Below are 22,475 nucleotides of genomic sequence, written 5' to 3'. Positions count from 1 at the left end.
ACGCATATTCATGCTTGATGGTGTCCGCCATGTGCCGCAAATCAAGAAAAATCTGATTAGCACTGGCCTATTGGATGACAGTGGTTACCACACCACATTTGGGGATTCCAAATGGGTGATTACTGATGGCCAGACTGTAGTGGCTGAGGGTTTTAAGAGTGATACCTTGTACCCTCTTTATGTTTCCAGTGTGGGTAATCATGTTGTTGCCATAACCGAGCTGCCAAAGGTTTCATTGTGGCATAGCCGGTTGGGACACATGTCTGTTAAAGGAATGCAAGAACTGTCACGTTTGGGTTATCTGCCGCCTCTTTCTTTTTCAGATTTGCCTACTTGTGATCATTGTATATTTGGCAAGCATTCTGTGACTCCTCATAAGAGGAGAACTCCCCAGAATAGAGCACCACTTGATCTAGTGCACACTGATTTGTGTGAGATGCCACAGTTATCACTAGGGGGTGCAAAATATTTTATTACTTTCATTGATGATGCCACACGCAAAGTGTGGGTCTATTTCTTGAAGCATAAGGGAGATGCCTTAGATGCTTTCAAGAAGTTTGTTGCTCAGGTTGAGAATCGGACAGGTCGCAGGCTGAAATGCCTCAGGTCCGATAATGGGGGTGAGTATGTGTCACATGCTTTTGTGCAGTTTTGCCAAGCTAAGGGCATCAAACAGGAACTCACAGCTCCTCATAATGCATCTCAAAATGGTGCAAGTGAGCGTATGAATCGAACTATTCAGGAGAAGGTTCGATGTACGTTGTCTTATGCTGCATTACCCCATGGCTTTTGGGCAGAAGCCGTGCAAACAGCAGTTCACATTATTAACAGGTCGCCAAACAAGGCTTTGGAGTTGAAAGTGCCAGAGGAGGTGTGGTCTGGCAAGCCACCTTCATATAAGCACTTACGTGTATTTGGTTGCGAGTGCTTTGCTCATGTACGCAAAGAACTGCGCACCAAACTGGATCCAAAATCTATCAGATGCATCTTTATGGGTTATGGTGACGAAGGTGAAATGGGGTATAGGTTATGGGATCCCGTTAAATAGAAGATTATACGCAGCAATGATGTCATCTTTAAAGAGCATAGTGTACACAAGGAACCCGTGCAACCTGTGGAATACAGGAGGGTTATTTATGATGATGTTGGACAGCAAAGAATGCCCATTTATATGCTGCAGCAGGCTGCTGCAGATCACCCTGTTCAAGAGGGTATACAGGCTGAAAATCAGCCAGATAATTTTGCCAATGATGCACCACTGGATGTGCCAGCAAATGGCGCTGTAGAACAGCCAGATATGGTGGTACAGCCACCCGTCATGCATGAAGAACAGGCTGGACAGCAGCCTAATCCCGAACATTTTGTTAGGAGGAGCACCCGTACACAACGGCCTCCTGCCAGGTTTGTTCCAGGAGCCAATAATGTGGCTGATTTTATCATGCTGACAGATTGTGGTGAGCCTTCCAGCTTCAAGGAAGCTATGGGAAGAACAGAGAAAAAGAAGTGGGAGAAAGCCATGCAGTCAGAAATGGACTCCCTACTTCAGAATGATACATGGGACTTGGTGCAGTTACCTGCAGGCAGAAAGGTTTTGCCATGCAAGTGGGTTTACAAAGTCAAAGTGGATTCAAATGCTTTACCTAGGTATAAGGCCAGATTGGTTGCCAAGGGATTTAAGCAGGAGAAGGGCATTGACTTTGATGAGATCTTTTCACCTGTAGTCAAGATGACTACTTTGAGAGCAGTGTTGGCTCTTGTTGCTCATGACGACATGGATTTATGTCAGATGGATGTGAAGACAGCCTTTCTTCACGGAGATCTCCATGATGAAATCTATATGAGTCAGCCAGAGGGATATGCTGTTAAAGGGAAAGAGCAGCTTGTGTGTAAGCTCAAGAGGAGCTTGTATGGACTCAAGCAGGCGCCAAGAGAATGGTACAAGAAGTTTGATGCCTTCATGCAGTCCCAAGGGTATCATCGGTGTGAGACCGATCATTGCTTGTACACCAAACGGGCTAAGGATGGCAGTTTAATGCTACTCATTCTATATGTGGATGACATGCTTATTGCCAGTAAATCTCAGCATGAGATTAGTGCTTTGAAGAAACAACTGCATAAGTCTTTTGACATGAAAGACTTGGGTGATGCAAATCATATTCTTGGCATGCGGATTACTCGTGACAGGTCCAAGGGACTTTTGTTTCTGTCACAAAAGGAGTATATTGACAAAGTACTGCAGAGGTTTAAAATGGAGGGGGGGAAGTCTATTAGTACCCCGTTGCCTCCACATTTAAAACTCAGCAGTAAGGACAACCCCAGATCAGATGATGATAAGGCTGAAATGGCCAAGGTTCCGTATGCATCTGCAGTTGGATCTTTGATGTATGCCATGGTTGCCACTCGTCCGGATATTGCTTTTGCGGTAGGAGTCATCAGCAGGTATATGGCAAATCCAGGCAAGCGGCACTGGGAAGCAGTGAAAGGTGTCTTGAGGTATCTCAAGGGTACCAAAGACTTGTGCATATGCTATGGTAGGCAGGATGCATTGGTGCATGGTTTTACAGATTCAGACTATGCAGGGAATGCAGATAACCGGAAGTCTACTACCGGTTATATTTTCACATTTGCAGGAGGTGCTATATCATGGGTGTCTCGGTTGCAGAAATGCGTTGCACTGTCAACCACTGAAGCTGAATATGTTGCAGCCACTGAGGCCTGCAAGGAAGCAATATGGCTTACTCGGCTGGTGGGAGATTTGGGCATTACAGGAGATATGCCAGTTTTGCATTGTGATAGTCAGAGTGCTATCATGTTGGCAAAGAATCCGGTCTTTCATCAGAAGACCAAGCACATAGAAGTGAAATATCATTTCATCAGAGAGGTACTGGAAGACAAGCGACTTGAGCTTGTGAAGGTACATACTGATGATAATCCTGCAGATTTGCTCACTAAGAGCTTGCCTACAGAGCGGTTTACACATTGCCGCCACATCATGGGATTAGGATGAGACCATTCTTATTTTATGGTCTTGTATACAGTAACTGTATATTGCTGTAATTTTTATTCTTTTCTCCCCTTTAGGCACATTGGCCTTTAGGTGGGAGGTTGTTGGGGTAAAGGCACATTGCCAACCCTTCATTAAAGATAGGACACCTATGACTGTCTTAAGACAGTCATAGGGTAAACCTAATCCTAATAAAACAAATGAGTTTGTGGTGTGGCTCATCACTTCACACCCACACACCTGGAGTCTTCTCTCTCTCTCACTCTCTCACTCTTGCTCTTCTTCCCCCTTCAGCTCCTTACAGGTAAGATGGGATGGGAAAGAGAGACTCAGCAAACAGCAGCATTTTGGGGGGGGCTCCATGCCTTCCTAGAGGCAAAGGACTGGCTGCACAGGGCGCCCTTTTATAGGGGCCTGTTGCAGGACCAGTCGGTCCAACCAGGGCCACCGACCAGGGCCGACCCTGGTCGGTTTTACAGACTGACCTGGTCGGTCCCCAGTCAGGGAACCGACCCTGCTGGTCGGTCAGACCAACAGGCCTGGGCAGTGCCTATAAAAGGCCCACACTTCCCTTCATTTCAGCCATCCAGTGCAGGACAGAAAGCCTCTGATTTAGGCTGTGCTGTGCACTCAGATTTGGCATCTTCTGACAGAGAGAATTCCTGCAGTTTGTCTCAGCACTTGGCTGAGTTTTGTATTGCTCTCCTGGAGCCAGTTTTCTGCCCACCATCCGGTGGATGAATATATTCTCTCTTTGCCTAAGTTTTCTCTGAGTGAGTATTGTATCTGTGATCAGTTATCTGAGTTGAGTGTTGCTAGAGCGGGAGAGATCTTGGCTGGAGGTTAGAGTGATTCTTTCCTTCTGTTTTCTAACATGGTATCAGAGCCATAGGCTCCCGACTCTTCCTCATCAAAAACACTCTCTGAAGGAAGGAGTTCCTTGGCTGTAAGGCAACTCTGTTTTCAGCTCAGTTCAGTACAGAAGGTCAGTTCATTTATTTCTGTTTCAGTTTTTCAAGTTCTGTAGCTATTCACCGAGATGGATCAGCGATCAGAAGCCTCTACATCCATTGCTCGTCCTTCCTCCTTCTCCAGTCATCTTCCTTCTTCATTTATCCCTAATTTCAGTGAAGCTGGAAAGCTTGACGGTACAAACTTTCCAATCTGAAAAGTCAAGATCCGAAGCCATCTGTTGGCACGGAGGTTGTGGAAGATTGTCAATGGTACTGAAGAAAAGCCGGAGGATATTGTGGACAAGAGAGGTGAAGTTCTAGCTGAAGCAGATGCAAATGAACTCTGTGCATGGGAGGAGAGGGATGCTCAGGCCTTAGCAATGCTTATAACTGAAGGAGCTGTATGAAACCGATAATACAGCTCGTATCATCACATTGCAGCATCAGCTTTATAACCTTGATATGAATGAGGGTGATGGTGTTCATGATCATCTGACGAAGGTGAAAGTTGTGCGGGACCAACTCGCAGCGGTTGGTTAGAAGGTGGACTCGAGTCAATTAGCATTACTCACACTCCACAAGTTGCCACGGAGTTTCAAAAGTTTTGTGACTACGGTCACTGCGGGTCAACGGACAAAACCAATCAACTTTGAGGAGCTTTGTCCACTCCTACTTCAGGAGGAGGCCCGCGAGAAACTCTTTACGCAAACCGACGAAAAGGCATTGGTTGCCAAAGACAAGCCTGGCAAAGGCAAGTCAAAGGATTCCAAGAAATCAGAGGACGCTGAACGTAAGAAGAAAATGAAGTGCTTTTACTGTGAAAAGCTTGGCCACTCTGCCAAAGAATGCCGGAAGAAGAAGGCGGATCAAAAGCGGAAAAGAGAAGCCAAAAACAAAGAAGAGCCTAAGAGTGATTCTGCCAATGTGACAACTGGACAGTTATTCTTACTCAGTGAACATTGTTCAGCTTATGCAGTTAATGAAGGTAAAGAAGGTTGGTATGTTGACAGCGGTGCTTCTAAGCACATGTCCAACAGAAGGACGTGGTTCAAAACCATGGACAGTACACACCCGGATTCCAAAGTTTCTGTTGGGGATAGCCGGACATGTCCTGTGAAGGGCATAGGTAGCATTCCTTTCATTACCACGGCGGGTGAGGAGAAGGATATCTCTGGAGTACTTTATGTACCCGACCTTTGCAAGAATTTACTATCTGTAAGTCAGATGGACAAAAACAACATGGCAGTTCTTTTTCAAGATGGCAAGGTTACCGTGACATCCCAAGGGAGTGGGCAAGTGGTGGCACAGGGTGTTGAAGAGAATGGACTGTACCGTCTTAGTGCAATGTTGGTTCATGATGATCACGGAAAGTCCAAACTTTGGCATGAGCGCTTCGGTCACGTCAGCTATGGAATCTTGGCTGAAATGTCAAAGTCAAAGATGGTGGATGGACTTCCACCAATTACAGGCAAGGATGATGTCTGTAGGGCTTGTCTTGAAGGCAAGCAGCACAGGGATAAGTTCCCACAAGAAGCTTCGTTTCGGGCCAGCAAACCACTTGAGTTGATTCACGCCGACATTTGTGGTCCAATGTCTACTGCATCATGGGCAGGATCCAGGTATTCACTTCTCTTTGTGGATGATTTCAGTAGAATGACTTGGGTATATTGTTTGGCTAAAAAGTCTCAGGCTTTTGAGAAATTCAAAGACTAGAAGGCTAGAGTTGAAAAGGAGACAGGGGAAGATGTCAAGACATTTCGCACAGACAGGGGGGGAGAATTCACCTCTAGTGAGTTTAATACATTTTGTCGCAAGCATGGGATCAAGCGACAACTCACCACGGCACATACTTCTCAGCAAAACGGGGTAGCCGAGAGAAAGCATAGAACCACCACTGAGACAGGGCTTGCTATGCTCCGAGGGAGAAATCTTTCTAAAGCCTATTGGAGTGAAGCTATCAATACAGCGGTACACATTCTCAACCGGACCAAGACGAAGGCCGTCAAGGACAAGACTCCATATGAGGCATTTTATGGTAAGAAGCCCTCTATTTCTCATCTCCGCATTTTTGGTTCTAACGCGTGGGTGCATGTGCCCAAGGAAGATAGGACCAAGCTTGATTCCCGAAGCAGACCATGTATCTTTGTTGGGTATAGTGAAGAATCCAAGGCCTACCGCCTCTTCGATCCAGTAAAGAAGCAAATGCTCATCAGTCGTGATGTTGTCTTCGCGGAAAAAGAACCTGTACCCCAGGAGGAGCCTCAGATTGAGGAGGAATAGATTGTTCAACCCCCGATCCCACCCCGTCCCAGATTGACCATTCAAGAGGTTACCCAATCAAAGGCTGATATTCCACCCGATACTCAGGAAGAGCAGGATGTTCCCGCAGAGGTTCCCGTTTATCCTCCCACAGAGAAGCAGAAAAAGTTGCCCCAATGGTACCTCCGGACATTGGAAGAGTCTCGTGTCACCTCATTACCTGAGAGTAGCAGTTCCAGATTACGTCGGTCTCAACCTCTTCAAAAGACCCCATCCGTGAATGTTGCTTTGGTGGCTCAGATTGTTGAGCCAAGAACCTTCGCGGAGGCGAAAGACAATCCCGAATGGCAGGCTGCCATGCAGGCAGAGATGGATGCTATTCTGAAGAACCATACATGGGACTTAGTGGCCAGGCCCCTTCGACGGAAAGTCATCGGCACTAAGTGGGTATACAAACTCAAATACAAATCTGACGGCAGCTTGGATAAGTATAAAGCCAGTTTGGTTCTGAAAGGTTTTGCTCAAACTGAAGGCATGGATTTTTATGAAACTTTTGCTCCCACAGCCCGCATGGTTACTATCCGGACAGTGATTTCCCTTGCTGCCCAATTCCAGTGGCCTATTTTTCAAATGGATGTAAAGTCCGCATTCCTTAATAGAACCCTGGAGGAGGAGGTATATGTGGAGCAGCCACCGGGCTTTCAGGATCCAGTGTCCCCATTAAAGGTCTGCAGGTTGAAGAAGGCATTATACGGGCTGAAACAGGCCCCCAGAGCTTGGTACCAAAGGACTGATATATTCTTTCAGAAGATTGGGCTCAGTCAGAGTCCTTCTGAGGCAAACCTTTACTTGTTCATTGAGAAGGGATTGCGATTGGTACTCATCCTCTATGTTGATGATCTTATCTTGACAGGTGATCATGTCAAGAAAATTTCACAGGTCAAGAAGCTACTCATGTCAGAGTTTGAGATGACTGACCTTGGGTTATTACATTACTTCCTTGGGATTGAAGTAAAGCAGGCTAAAGACAGGATCTTCATTTCACAGGAGAAATATTGCAGAGAAATTCTGAAGAGATTTCAGATGGAGGATTGCAGAACAGCATTAACTCCCATGGAGGTCGGGCTGAAGCTAAGTGTTCACGACACATCTCAGCTGGTTGATACTCTTTTGTATCGACGATTGGTAGGAAGTTTGCTTTACCTTACCAATACGCGCCCTGATATTTGTTATGCACTTGGGCTATTATGTCAGTTTTCTGCTTCTCCCAGGAAGAATCATTGGAATGCAGGTTTACGTGTGCTGAGGTATCTGAAGGGTACTTGCACCTTTGGGATCAGCTACACCAAAGGCATTGAACTAGGCGGATTCTGTGACAGTGACTCGGCAGGTGATGTGGACACCAGAAGGTCGACGACAGGATATTGTTTCTTACTTGCATCTAGAGCCATCTCTTGGCTAAGTAAGAAGCAACCCACAATATCCCTTTCATCTACAGAGGCAGAGTACAGAGCCGCGTGTACAGCCGCTTGTGAGACATTGTGGTTGCGGTGGATTCTGGAGGACATGGATGTGTGTCAGGAGAATGCGACAGTGCTTATGTGCGACAATCAGAGTTGCATAGCTATTGCCAAGAATCCAGTGTACCATGCGCGGACCAAACACATCCAAGTTCATTATCATTTTGTTCGAGAGCTCATCATCGACGACGTGATCGAGCTTATCTACTGCCAGACCGCCGACAATTTGTCCGACCTTTTCACGAAGGCACTCCCTCGAGAACAGATGGAGCACCTCATCAAACGCATGGGGATTGGCCCACAGTTGTGACATTGAGGAGGGGTGTTAGAGACTCACTGTTCCCACCTGTGAGCCCCCGTTTTGTGGGGACAAGGGGCAGTGAGGGTAAGATGGGATGGGAAAGAGAGACTCAGCAAACAGCAGCATTTTGGGAAGGGCTCCATGCCATCCTAGAGGCAAAGGACTGGCTGCACAGGGCGCCCTTTTATAGGGGCCTGTTGCAGGACCAGTCGGTCCAACCAGGGCCACCGACCAGGGCCGACCCTGGTCGGTTTTACAGATTGACCTGGTCGGTCCCCAGTCAGGGAACCGACCCTGCTGGTCGGTCAGACCAACAGGCCTGGGCAGTGCCTATAAAAGGCCCACACTTCCCTTCATTTCAGCCATCCAGTACAGGACAGAAAGCCTCTGATTTAGGCTGTGCTGTGTACTCAGATTTGGCATCTTCTGACAGAGAGAATTCCTGCAGTTTGTCTCAGCACTTGGCTGAGTTTTGTATTGCTCTCATGGAGCCAGTTTTCTGCCCACCATCCGGTGGATGAATATATTCTCTCTTTGCCTAAGTTTTCTCTAAGTGAGTATTGTATCTGTGATCAGTTATCTGAGTTGAGTGTTGCTAGAGCGGGAGAGATCTTGGCTGGAGGTTAGAGTGATTCTTTCCTTCTGTTTTCTAACAGTAATATCATAGTAAACGTCCCTCATTTATAGAAAGATCATCACGTTTGGCCACTTATCTTTTGCTTCAATAAGTCGACAGGTACAGTGACATCAAGAAGAGGTTACAGACCATCCTTGCTGACGCTCCTACATGAACTATATATATATATATATATAGTATCTCCCAAGGGAAGAAAGAAAAAGAATAACGAAGGGATGGATTCACTCAAAACTGGAACGCGTGCACAAACAAAAAACAAGGGATGCAACAACTACACCAAGCAATGGTGATGGAAGATCCTCCTTAATGTAGAGGCATGGTCCTACAAAGATAGTTTATGCCTTTAACTGATATTCGTGCTGCAACCCGATGCCCAAATATTTGGATGAAATGGTTGGCGTCTTATAGTTGAAGCAACCATTAATGGCACTCCCTGCATAGAATTGCTATAACTACAGGCGTTTGAATAAAACCAGTTGAAACTACACCTGCCGTTGTGTCTCTGTCAAATGGGCACAAATTGAAATAGCAAAAAAAGCACACACCAATAAACGCCTGAGGAAATGTTTGACAGAGAATAATTTGATAGCAGAACAACTTGGAAATTACTTGCAGAGTACGCAGCCTCCTATGGCATTTTTTGATGCTTTAACCACACGTTGACACCGATCCTGAAGCTTCTCTTTGGGCACCATACTAACAAGCCTCCCACTTCCTCTTGTGCTCTTCTTATCCGCTTGCCTTCTGTCTTGCCCAACTTTAGCTTGACAAATTGGACAAAACCAGTCACCCTCAGGAATGCTAGATAGCCCCGCACATTCTGCCAAGAACAACACAACTTCCATTAAAAGAAAGTAAAGACAATAACCTTGAAGCTACCATTTTCCAAAAATCACAGTCTACAACACGGAAGCATACAGAACACTAGTACAGCAGGTTCTATTTAGGAAGGCAACATAATACTATGCTGACACTCCAAAACCAACCAACACAAGATACATCCACTGATCAAATTCACTACCTTACCCTTATACATGACTTGGTATTTCTTTTAATGTTCTTCCTGAGATTTTACCCACTCCCATTTCAAACACAGAAGGCTTTGGGGTCATTCACTGCCCCAGCTACACTCATAGACTAAACCATTCATCAATACAAGTAAAAATTGTAACTTTGCAAACCTTTCACTTCGTCAAATGTATCTATGAATGCCAAAGGATAACCTGACATAAGTACACCTCCTCAAAACCAGTCCAGATCTTATATTCGACGTTCTTTATTCTTGAGGCCCACAAAAACTGTGGCACATTTAATTAGAATTTTTCATGCTACGGATAATCGCAGAGCCATAACTCTGCATGGCACAAAAAGCACCTCAACTCTTAAGTTTCTACTCCCTGTGCAGCTTTCGAATTGATATACATCAGCAATTGCAATCACCTTGGAATGGATACACACTTGATAAAATGCTCCGCCTCTATTTCAGGAAACTGGAATGGGAATCCTGTAACAACACCACTAGACGATCACAACTGGCCAGGGTGTCGGCAGTACAGAGTTCGGGAAAAAAGCTCACTGTGGAAGCAAAATCGTGACATGAATGAGTTAAACAAGTCTGGAAATGATAGCCACGAATGGATATTATATGAACCAACAAGTGTTAGAACTATAGGAAAGCAGCATAAGCAACACACACGCTGGGAAACCTAAATAAAAGATTCCAGCTTAGAACAAGAAGGTGGAATTTGACAAAGGGGATGTCTCATTCAAGACAAGGCTGATGCTTTCAAGATCATAGCCAGGGTACTTGAGGAAAAAGGTCTTTATACCTCTCAATCAAATATTAAAGAAATCATGTGGAATGAAAGCTTTGGCCACCTGAACATGCAAAAAGCCTAGTTCTCATTATATAAAAGGTTTTGGGAATGGAACACCTCATCTTTGACAGGAGAAGATGACTTGCAAAGAATGTATCATGGGAAAGCACGGCCGTGAAAAGTAGGGTTCAAGAAAAATATCCTTGAGCTGACATATTCTGATCTATGTCGTCCTCTGAATGTCAAATCAGTAGGCGGTAAGGTCTACTTCCTGACATTCATAGACAACTATTCTAGTAAGACATGAGTGTACTTCTTGAAGGAGAAGTATGAGACCCTTAATTCTTTTTAAAGAATTTGTTGACATGGTTGAAAACCAAACTAGCAAGTATGTTACAGCTCCCAGATCAGATCAAGGGAGGAGCATTTAAGTCAACAGAATTTATTGAATTCTATAAAGAGAAGGCATTTGGAGACATCAATATACATCTCACATTCCCAAAAAAACGGTGTTGCTAAGCGCATGAACCGTACTCTATGTGAAAAAACGTACCCAGAGCAGATAAAGGGGAGCATATAAGTAAACAGAATTTATTGAATTCTGTGAAGAGAAGGGCATTTGATGACATCAATATACGTCTCACACTTCCCAACAAAATGGTGTTGTTAAGCACATGAACCTTACTCTAGATTCAACTACTAAGGAAGGACTCAAAAGATCTACAAGGATCCGAAGCACACCTGATAGGGCGGATAAAGGGGAGCATATAAGTGAACAGAATTTATTGAATTCTGTGAAGAGAAGGGCATTTGGAGACATCAATATACGTCTCACACTTCCCAACAAAATGGTGTTGTTAAGCACATGAACCTTACTCTAGGTTCAACTACTAAGGAAGGACTCAAAAGATCTACAAGGGTCCGAAGCACACCTGATAGGCTCAATGTGAGTCATGCATTAATCAGCATTTTGAAAGATATAGACGAGCCTGAGAGATATGAGGATGCCAATGATAATCCCAAGTGGCAAGAAGCCATGAAAGAGGAGTATGAGGGTATAATACAAAATTACATTGGGGAGTTAGTAATTTTACCATCAGGAAAGATTTTCATCGGATACAAATATGCTCCCATGACACTCGTTATGGCCGGCCTCTTTATCATATGGACGTAAAAACTGCCATTTGAAATAGTGATATGAAATAGGAGGCCTATATGGACCAGCCACGTGGGCTCTCCACAACAACACACGTAAAGAAGCCATCAAGTAACTACAAAACGGCAAGGCCAAGGAACACAAAGGTCGTCAATCATAACTCATGACTCATGGTTGGGGAATACTTGCTTTGATCCTGGCCAAACAAAGCAGGAACCCATGGACGCAAATAATTGCACCATCATGGTTGGCCACTTGATGACCAATTTGTAAGGGTTAGCACTTGAGATACACATTAGCAAGTACACTGGCCACTTGATGGCCAAGCTACACGGGTCAGCACTTGGGATACACATGCGCAGCACACTAAGCAAGAACGCATGCAAGCAGGCGTTGACCTGACAGAAACTTCTATTGCTTATTAAACTTATCCCTTTCATGTTGCATAAGCAATATCTTCGAGTTTGGCACCTCATATATCTAGATGAATCCAGAAACATGCCCAAAATCATCTTCTAAAACACAACACATACTGCAGTTTCAATCTCATGATAGTCATTCATTTTACCATAAACTCCATCACGCATAGCGGGGACTAGCTACTATGACATCCCCACTAAGGTCGTCAGCGCCAAACAATGGGTGTAGAGCATAGGATAAACATACGCTCTCACACTTACAAATCCACACCCCCACACATACTTGAGCATCCATTTATACAAAGGTCTTTGTACTGAGTTTCTATCACCACTCCGGAGATGAAAGTGCAGAATCAGCCATGATAAAGGCTAGCACTAAAGGAGAGGCTAATCAAAAAGTAGACACCTCATCAAGCACCCACTCCTCCCAATTCGCAAATCTGATCAAACACCTGAATTTCAGAATACTTTTGAAAGTCCCCTGATTTCCAGGTTTATCAACTGCACTGGTTGGATAATCCAGCAACATCTCATTGAACTAATGCAAAGAGTTAAATACATAATATTACCCCACATCACTGACAAAGTACACATTGCGACCAGATCCTGGTTGGTTTTAAGTAATAAACGCAGATATTTTAGTTCTTCCATCACATTCCACGTTCCAATCTCCGCAACCCTCCCTCCCAAGAAATGCCAGCACCAAACAGTAGCCACCTCATCAAGCATCCACTCCTCCCACTTCGCATATCTGATCAAACACCTGAATTTCAGAATACTTTTGAAAGTCCCCTGATTTCCAGATTTATCAACTGCACTTGTTGGATAATCCAGCACCATCTCATGGAACTCATGCAAAGAGTTAAATACATAATATTACCCCACATCACTGGCATAGTACACATTGTGACCAGCTCCTGGTTGGTTTTAAGTAATGGATGCAGATCTTTAAGTTCTTCCATCACATTCCACGTTCCAATATCCGCAACCCTCCCTCCCAAGAAATGCCAGGACCAGCTGATATACCTAGATGAATCCAGGAACATTCCCAAACTCATCCTTTAAAAACACAACATAGTGCAGTTTCAATCTCAAGATAGTCACTCACAAGGTTGAAAACCATAAACTCCATCATGCATAGCAGGGACTAGCTACTATGACATCCCCACTGACGTCATTAGCGCCCAACAGTGGGTGTAGACCATAGTATAAAAATATGCTCTCACACATACAAATCCACACACCCACACATACTTGAGCATCCATTTATACAAAGTCTTCATACTGAGTTTCTGTCGGCACTCCGGAGGTGAAGGGCAGACTCAGCCATGACGAAGGCTAGCACTAAAGGAGAAGGCTAATCAAAAGGTAGTCCAAAATCTCTTCAATCAAGCTACAATTGCTTGTGAAGTCTACACGTTTTCATTTTAGTCTCTCCCCAACGAGCATCTAAATCTAAATCTAGCTGATAGGGCAACGCACCATTTAAGATAGAAAGAATACCAGCAGGCTGCAACTTGGACGAAAACTTCACAAGGTGAAATTTGCATGTCCGCTAATACGGCAGAAGCATATACCTAGATGAATCCAGGAACATTCCCAAACTCATCCTTTAAAAACACAACATAGTGCAGTTTCAATCTCATGATAGTCACTCACAAGGTTGAAAACCATAAACTCCATCATGCATAGCAAGGACTAGCTACTATGACATCCCCACTGACGTCATCAACACCCAACAGTGGGTGTAGACCATAGTATAAAAATATGCTCTCACACATACAAATCTACACACCCACACATACTTGAGCATCCATTTATACAAAGTCTTCGTACTGAGTTTCTGTCGGCACTCCGGAGGTGAAGGGCAGACTCAGCCATGACGAAGGCTAGCACTAAAGGAGAAGGCTAATCAAAAGGTAGTCCAAAATCTCTTCAATCAAGCTACAATTGCTTGTGAAGTCTAAACGTTTTCATTTTAGTCTCTCCCCAACGAGCATCTAAATCTAAATCTAGCTGATAGGGCAACGCACCATTTAAGATAGAAAGAATTATCACCATACCAGCAGGCCACAACTTGGACGAAAACTTCACAAGGTGAAATTTGCATGTCCGCTAATACGGCAAAAGCATATACCTAGATGAATCCAGGAACATTCCCAAACTCATCCTTTAAAAACACAACATAGTGCAGTTTCAATCTCATGATAGTCACTCACAAGGTTGAAAACCATAAACTCCATCATGCATAGCAGGGACTAGCTACTGACATCCCCACTGACGTCATCTACGCCCAACAGTGAGTGTAGACCATAGTATAAAAATATGCTCACACATACAAATCCACACACCCGCACATACTTGAGCATCCATTTATACAAAGTCTTTGTATTGAGTTTCTGTCGACACTCCAGAGGTGAAGGGCAGACTCAGCCATGACAAAAGCTAGCACTAAAGGAGAAGGCTAATCAAAAGGTAGTCCAAAATCTCTTCAATCAAGCTACAACTACTTGTGAAGTCTAAACGTTTTCATTTTAGTCTCTCCCCAATGAGCATCTAAATCTAAATCTAGATGATACCTCATTTCAATGGTTCAGAGAGAGGAACATGCACAACATATGTTGGTCCGTGTTCAGCTACCTGATGACTGACCAATATACATCGCAGTGTGTTACTTCCCTTCAGATAAATCATCCTATGCACACGCAGTCACTACAAAGGGACACAGCCCATATGAGTCAATACATGATGATCTCATTGAGTTCTCTAGGCTAGGAGACACCCTCCTTCGTGACTTCAATGCACGCACAGGTGACAGGCAAGTGGGCCTACTTGACTTTACACAAGATTCTCTCATAGTACCAGAGCTAGACACTACAGAGCTTGGGATAGTGCGGCACTCAGCGGATGCACCACACGTGAAGGGATACGGCCAGCATCTACTTGAGCTGGGGGCTGTTCATGACTTGATCATATATAATGGCTTACAGAGATGGCCATTATCTGGTGGGCTCACTTGTTTCCCGCATGGCAGAGGTACAAGTACAGTGGATTACTTACTTGGTCCCTTAGCCTTCACCTCACGGGTACACAACTTCATGGTGCCTCCCCCCCCATTGGTGCCGACCACTCATACCTAGCCTTCTGTCTCTCCATCACTACACCAGTCACATGGAGAGCCCCCTCCACGCCCACTTGTGTACGGGTCCACTTTGACCGGACCCTTGACCCCATCTACGTGAGTCATTTGGCACAGGAGCTCCCAGGTTTACTACTTGGTGACGAGGTAGACCTCACCCATGCATCAGACACCCTCGCCACAGTGGTCATGGATGCAGCCATCGGATCTTTTCCTACGACTCGATCTGAACGCGTTTCAGTGGGAAAGATGCCTCAGAACCCCTAGTATGATGACAAGTGCAAAGACATGAGAGCTCACCTCACACACGAGCAAGCCCTGGGCCATTTGACACCACTCAATGCACAGAGGATTTCACGACGGCTGACACACCGCAAGCGGCGAGCTTCTCTCACTCATAGGATGGACGAGGTGATTAGCTCTTTCAAAGGAGGGGACCCTACCATCGGATGGGGGCTCTTATCGGAGGGGAAGCCGCTCATTCCCATCACAGACCCGAGTGTTTGGCACACGTATGCATGCCCTCTCTATGATGTCCCGATGCAGGCACCACCAGATATGTCCACTATGCCCAGACAGCATGATGGGTTAGGTTGAGACCAAGGAGCACTTTCTCTGTGTGTGCCCAGCTTACTATGAGATCCGAGGGCGCTACCATTGCCTCTTTCAGGAGGGACACAGTTTTGGACCACTCTCATGATTGATCCACTTCCAGGACCAAGTCTGTGTTGGACTCTACTTGATGGAGATGCGGCAACACAGGGAGACACTACTACGGCAGATCAGAGTAGCAGGATGTGACCACCACGACGCCACAGGACACTGAGGTGGACCAAGCGCAGAGACAGGTCACTGACTTCTACGCATTTGAGTCAGCTCCAAGGCACTCGGGGGTGGAGGAGAAGGAGCTAGCAACATGAGAGATAAATGAATCGGTAGAGGGAGCCAGTATGACACCACTACTGGGCGAGGGACACAGGGATCTCACATACGACAAGAGACCAGAGCGCACACGATTGAGGTTCAACCTATCTCAGCTCTCCTCAGAGGCGACCGACGGAGACGTGGCATCACAATTGACATAGCCCATCGGATCCAGAGATCGAGGAGACCACGTCCTCCACCACAGCATCAAACAGCTAGACAGATGCAGATATGTGAGCTCTTTGTGTCACATCAAAGAGCTATCACGGAGCCTGGATACATGGAGCCAGATCACGTTCTTGGAGCATTAGCTCTAAGCGCCTTACGCCCTCATGCCTTACTCCTGTTGCACGCTATTTGGCTATTCTGACTTGATATGTTGTACTACATTAGAATTTCAGTTTGTGGGTTTTTCTAGTACTCAGCGAGGGCCTTAGCAAGCCCTTCGCTCCAGCCCACAGTGGCTTGTATGAGTTTGCATTGATTTCCGCACACTTTTGTCCCATAGGCCCACGAGGCCTCCCGCGGACGTTAATATATCTTTCTTTCTTTCTTTCCTTTTAAGCCCAACCAGGTTAGTCTGCATTTAAGTGAATGCTCGAAATGTAAAAGACTTGAGAGAGATAGCAAGTAATGGTCTAAAAAACAGTTATCAAAGCTTTCAAAAAGTCTGAATAAGAACCATCGCAAGTAATAACTGGGTTAAATACATTTTCAATGTAAAGATCAGACAATATAGCTGAGCCAGGTAACTGTGGTAAAAAACCATATCCATAACCATATTTTCAATACCACACAACCAAAAACAAAATGTGGATCTCACCCGTATGATAAGCCCCCGGACATCCATCGCACAGAACAAGATTTCCACCATCACCACATTCAGCACAAAAATCGTCATTGTCTCTAGATCTGTCATTGGGCGCTTCTTCCTGTTTCTGAGCTGCAAGGGCTAGTGCCACTTCATGTAGAGACTGCCCATCCGATAGATATATACTGTTGTACCTGAGGACACGGAAATGCACTTTCTTGATTGTGCAGATACATTATTTCTTGATACAATAGGTCTGGTTCACATAAGCTGAAGTTCAAAATTCAGGATATAAGAGCGCTGATATGCTTACGGATTTCGACGAGAACCCCACCCAGCATGTGCTTCAAAAGACGAACAGCTGACCTGCAAAGAACTAACTTTTGACGAGAATCCAGGAGGGGACAAAAATTATATATGCAAAGCACTAACACATAATTACAAGACACAAGGAAGAAATTCACCACTTCGTGGCAGCACACACAGCAGATGCCATGGCCCTTTTTTCTACCAGTCAAGAAACGCTGCAAAAAAATCATCGAAGGAATGACAATGCATCATAAGGATGTTGCAACTGTAGACAAAACGTACAAAATCCCACGTGTCAAAATCTTTTCGCCTAAATCACAATAGAAAATAAGGATTTTGACAATGGAAAACATTTTAGGTAGACAACAAACCTGTCCTTTAATGTAATATGCAACCTCAGTCCCATCTGCTAAGCCTCCAGGTAAGAATAGCATCTTGTGCAGGTTCATGTCTCTGAAATGCACTCATGAGTCAGAGAACGAAATCATATAAGCTGTGCACTGACCTGAAAATTACATAAAAGCTCACCGGGAAGGCCTCATGCACCCATTGCTTGCACTGACATGGACAAAATGTAAGGATTCTCAAAAACTGAAGCTTGAATAGTGCAAAAAGTATGTGTCAATACTGTACCTTGTTTGAGATGGCTGTGGAATCTGGACACTTTTAAGCAAATTAGGATCAGACCTGCGCGCATTGTGGCTACCAACAACGGACGATTCTGGAAAAAACCATTCAAATTATCTGACTTTGCACCTTAGCGAGTAATTAAGAAGCAAGGCTAAAGCAGAAAAGAAAAACAAATCAGCTCTCTTGTCAAGCCAAGTAGATATGAAATAACCTGCATTTATAGAGTGCTCTTTCCTTGAATGGGCTACAACGCTCCCGCTTCCACTTCTGATACTACTTTTCTCACTCTCATCTTCAGTGCTGATTATGGCCTTGCGGAGAGCCTCTCCAGACTTTCCATCCCTGGCTTGCCATCCAGCTCTTAAAATATCATGCAAAGATTTACCATTTTCTAGAAATATATTGTCGCTTGGATGCCTTGCATTGCTGCCAGCATGCTTCTCAAAGCCAGACACATTGACAATCTTCACAGACCAAAAGTACATAAGATCTCAGTATTCAGCATCAACGGCAGAAATGAAGAGCCAATATTAAAGACTAACATCTAAGGTTTGCCCTCTACACTCCAAAGAAACGAAACATAGATTTGAGCAACCACAAGAACCTTACAATTCGGCCCTTGCAAGTCCTACAGTTACATAAGATTCCACCATTTTGTACCACTCCAGTAAGCATGACCTGATACAAACATTTACAATGCCCAAAGGACAATCAGGAAACGTTTGAGGGAGTCAAATTTTGTAAAATAGCACAGAAGCCATCCATGGCTGCAAAATAATCATCAGGGGAAATTCCACAATGACAAAAATTAGAAGCAACAAGGGTTTTTCCAAGAGTTTTACTAACCCCTCCTGCCCTGTCTTGATAACGTACTCCACACCCTTCAAGCAACCCTGATGACAGCAGTGCCTTCGCTGTACCTGGTACTTCTTTGAGAACAACTTCTTGGGGCATTTTTATTTTCAATTTAATTCCACCATGCAGTGGTGCCTGCTTGGGTAAATTCCGAAGTTCTCTAGATGTCCCCATAGATATCTTTCGACCTGCACTTACCATTGGATGCAGGCAAAGGTTCTCATAAGGCAATTGAGGGCCACTACGAGATGCACTTCCATCAGACATTGGGAGTTGGCAGCCAGAAAGAGCAGATGTATCCACATCAGTATCAGTTTCAAGATCATCAGTGTGGGGCCTTTCAGACGGTGAGCACTTTGAATGATAAGATTCCACTCTTCGACCATGAAGCTTTTCAGAAGAAACCCCGTCTTGGCCATGATACATGTCATCTGATTGCTGGCTTTCACTTTTTGACATATCCATCTCAGGTTCATGGCTTCTCTCGGGTAACCGAGATGACAATTTCCATTCAGACATATTGACTTCACTCTCTTCATCCTCCTCTTCCTCTTCACCTTCCCCCTCCTCCTCTTCTTCCTGTTCTTCTTCTTCTTCTTCTTCCTCCTCCTCCTCCTCTTCCTCTTCCTCTTCCTCTTCCTCTTCCTCGGTTTTCTCCCCCTCTTCTTTCTCCTGTCCATCCTCCTCCAGATCCTCATCAACATCTTTTTCATCATCCCCTTCATCCACACCCTCCTCGTCATCCTCATCAGCCTCTTCTTCGTCATCATCAAGGTCACTCAGGTCTCCATTTATTAATCTCTGAAAAGAAAATCTCCGTAAATCAGGGACTGCACCAACAGAACACGGCACATCGGAGGACTGAGCAGTAGAATCCGGACGAGTAAAAAGCGGAGCTATGCCTTGTGATCTCATTTCTGCTGGCAATACTACATCTTGAGCCCCATCTCTTGACTCCAATTCAAGACGGGATTGATTTGTTTCTTCCAAGTCGCTGCCTAATCCAGGGACATCCTGGCTATTTTCACCACTTTGCAGATGGTTCAAATTTTCAAAGCCCTGTTTGTTCACCTCTGCAGCACACGTATGCCTCATCCATATGCTTGAATCTTTTAAAATGCTTTGTGCACCCAACTCAGTCTCAAACTTTTGCAGTCCCCTGACAGTAGAAGCAAGCTCCAGCACAGTTGATGTGCTATGCGAAGAAGACATGCTTTGAGAGCCGCTTTGTAATGAAGAAAGCTTATCAAGCTTGCCCATGCTTTCATCAGGTAACCTAGCACGTGGAACACTAACATCAACAGAGCTTTCTGCAGAGGACACTTGATGCTGGATTGGAGGAGGCAAGGGAGATCTCACTACAGGCAAAGGAAGAGGTGATCTTTTTGCAGGTAGAGGGATGGAGCTACCGTTAGGGCTTCCAGATAATAAAGAACATATGGTCACTTGAGCATCTCCATCAAATCCACGCACTCCAGAGGAAGGAAATGCCAGTGGAGTCCTCCTTGCCTTTGGCATTATGTCTGGATCATCAGATTGTACGGACCCAAGATTCACAGAGCTCCCTGGGGTTAAGGTCTCCCTCTCAGCAGGAGCCCCATAGTTTTCGGTGAGACATCCTTTTGATGCAGATTCAATGAAATTATCATGACCAGCAGTGATAGAGTTCACCTTGCCAATGCATGCAACACTCAAATCCACCAGCTCTGACGTTTCTGCAAGGCCGAGTGAAGTAGCTGAGTTGGTCAAGACCGTGGAAATATGATCACTTAACGCAGCACTATACTGACAATCTTCAGTAGCCTGCACTGCTATACCCACTCCAAACAGTCGGCATTCAGAATCTGGCAAGGGAGTTCTTGGTAGACTACGTTTAAGCAGATTGATATCCACGTCTTGGTGACAATATCCTTGAATCACCCCCAAAGTCTGATCTGGCTTTGCCTCGTGGCTTAGTCCAGTAGTGTAGCCGTCAGGAAGTGGATGTGTCAAGCCCTTGGTAGTGCCACTCAATGTCTGTTTCTTTGTAGGCGGTTCAAGAACAACATTCACAGCATGGTCTTCTCCTGGAGTCTTCCGCTTGAAAACAATTCGAATCCTCTCTCTCCCCATGGATGCTTCGTTCTTCTTGGAACTGCATGACTCGATAGCAGGACCTAGATAATCTACTGTCCTCTTGTGATCTGTAAATTCTAGAGGTTTCTCTTCTTCGTCACAGCCAAAGCATTTCGTTCCAGCATCTTGCTGTCCCTCTCCGACATTTCTGTGGCCACTGAGGCCATTCAGATACTCCATCTCTATTAAAGGATTCCTTTGAATACTGACAACCAATTGGCCATTCCTTGTTGCCGGGCTATCATTCAAAAACAGAAAATAAGCTTTAGAGGCTGAGCTTTCCCAAGAGCGCGAAATAGTAAGGACGTGTCCTTGAAAAATGAGGATAATCACCGAGTGGTATAACGCTTTCTTGCTTCAGATTTAGAGGCATAAGCAATTTGAAAATGTACTGCCACAAAGCTTCTAGCAGCACTTAGTTAAGACACGACGATCAAGATTACATCAAGCTGTATTTAACAATGCCTGACGATTGTGAAGATGCGATAGAGTTCCACTGCAAATGCATTGCTGATCGCCTTCGCGAAAATGGGAGAATTTCGCCAACTGGATGGGAACGACAAATCCACGAATTTAAAGTTCTTCCGTCATTGAAGCGGAACATCAAAACCCATTTGGTGGTCATCATGACAAGGTGTCGCTATAGAAATACTAGATGGATGCGAGGAGGGCGAAGTGGAGATGACTCAACAAGGAGCCTGGCAGTGAGGAAGCGAATCCAAAAAGGAAAAAGGGGGGGTTTGAGGAAGAGGGCGGTGGAAGGGGAAGATCTAGGATGGAGATTGACGAGATGGGGAGATGGGGAGGCAGATCGAGGTGGCAGTGGCGATGGAGAAGGAGATGATGGTGATGGTGATGGCGATGGAGATGATTGACGGGGAAAAAAACTGCGAGTGATGAACAACAACAAAGAAGCCGGAAATCGAAAGCAGAATACCGTCTTCTTCGTGGTCGTGCTCGTTGCTTGCTGTCTATCGGCCTGTGTTCAGCGAGCTCCTCGCGCTCCTCCTCCTTTTGCTGCTGCTCCTCCTGCTCCTTTCTCTCCTCTCCTTCCCCCTCCTCCTTTCGTCTTCCCCTTCGCTTCTTCTTCGCCTTCCCTGTATCCCCCTCGCCCTCTTGCCCTTTTCCCCCTCTCTTCCCTCCTTGGCGTCCGCGATTCCTTCCCTTCCTCGCCCCCTCCTTGCCCCCTCTGCTCCGCTCCTCCTCCTCCTCCTCCTGTCTCCTTCTTGCTCTCTCTCTCTCGCTGCCCTTCTTCCCAACAATCCGTTTGCCTTTAGACGCGACAGCCTTGCACCCACGCGCCCATGGAAACAGGCCCAACCCTCACCGCCCTACTTGCTGCCTTCCACCTCATTTCTCGCAAAGAACCTTCAGCACCACCCAAACCTTAACGCATCCCGCTCACCTTCCTCGTCCCAACAAAGCCTTTACCCCACGCCACACCCTCTTCACCTTCCCCCCTCCCCCCCCTTTCTTTGCCCAATCCGTTCAAGATGAGCCCATGCTTACACATTCTCATTCAACGTGCTGTTCATGAAATTGCTTTCTACTTTTATGATCCTGTTTATCATCCTGTTTATGATGCTGTTTAGACCAACAAATTTATGGGGCTTTAAGCCTTTGACT

At 45.3% G+C, this 22,475-nt stretch overlaps 1 protein-coding gene across 1 annotated transcript in view; it reads right to left on the bottom strand.

Annotated features, from left to right (window-relative positions):
- Positions 1-21,917, bottom strand: part of LOC147895124 (uncharacterized) — a 59,464-nt gene extending 37,547 nt beyond the window's left edge. The window contains exons 1-10 of the mRNA XM_087383372.1: positions 21,787-21,917; positions 18,726-21,087; positions 18,489-18,557; positions 18,091-18,343; positions 17,883-17,970; positions 17,621-17,702; positions 17,405-17,464; positions 17,254-17,306; positions 16,953-17,134; positions 9,284-9,494 (exon numbers count right to left, since the gene is read on the bottom strand). Coding sequence (XP_087239498.1) covers positions 9,284-9,494; positions 16,953-17,134; positions 17,254-17,306; positions 17,405-17,464; positions 17,621-17,702; positions 17,883-17,970; positions 18,091-18,343; positions 18,489-18,557; positions 18,726-21,029 — 3,302 coding nt within the window. The 5' untranslated portion in view covers positions 21,030-21,087; positions 21,787-21,917. The remainder of the gene's footprint in view (positions 1-9,283; positions 9,495-16,952; positions 17,135-17,253; positions 17,307-17,404; positions 17,465-17,620; positions 17,703-17,882; positions 17,971-18,090; positions 18,344-18,488; positions 18,558-18,725; positions 21,088-21,786) is intronic.
- Between the last annotated feature and the right edge of the window lie 558 nt (positions 21,918-22,475).

The sequence above is a fragment of the Dipteris shenzhenensis genome, chromosome 13 (assembly GCF_047967505.1).
Source record: "Dipteris shenzhenensis isolate YYH24624 ecotype China chromosome 13, Dip_SZ_1.0, whole genome shotgun sequence".
Taxonomy (NCBI): Eukaryota; Viridiplantae; Streptophyta; class Polypodiopsida; order Gleicheniales; family Dipteridaceae; genus Dipteris; species Dipteris shenzhenensis.
Note: the sequence above shows the minus strand (reverse complement) of the source record. Positions and strands in the feature narration are given on the sequence as shown.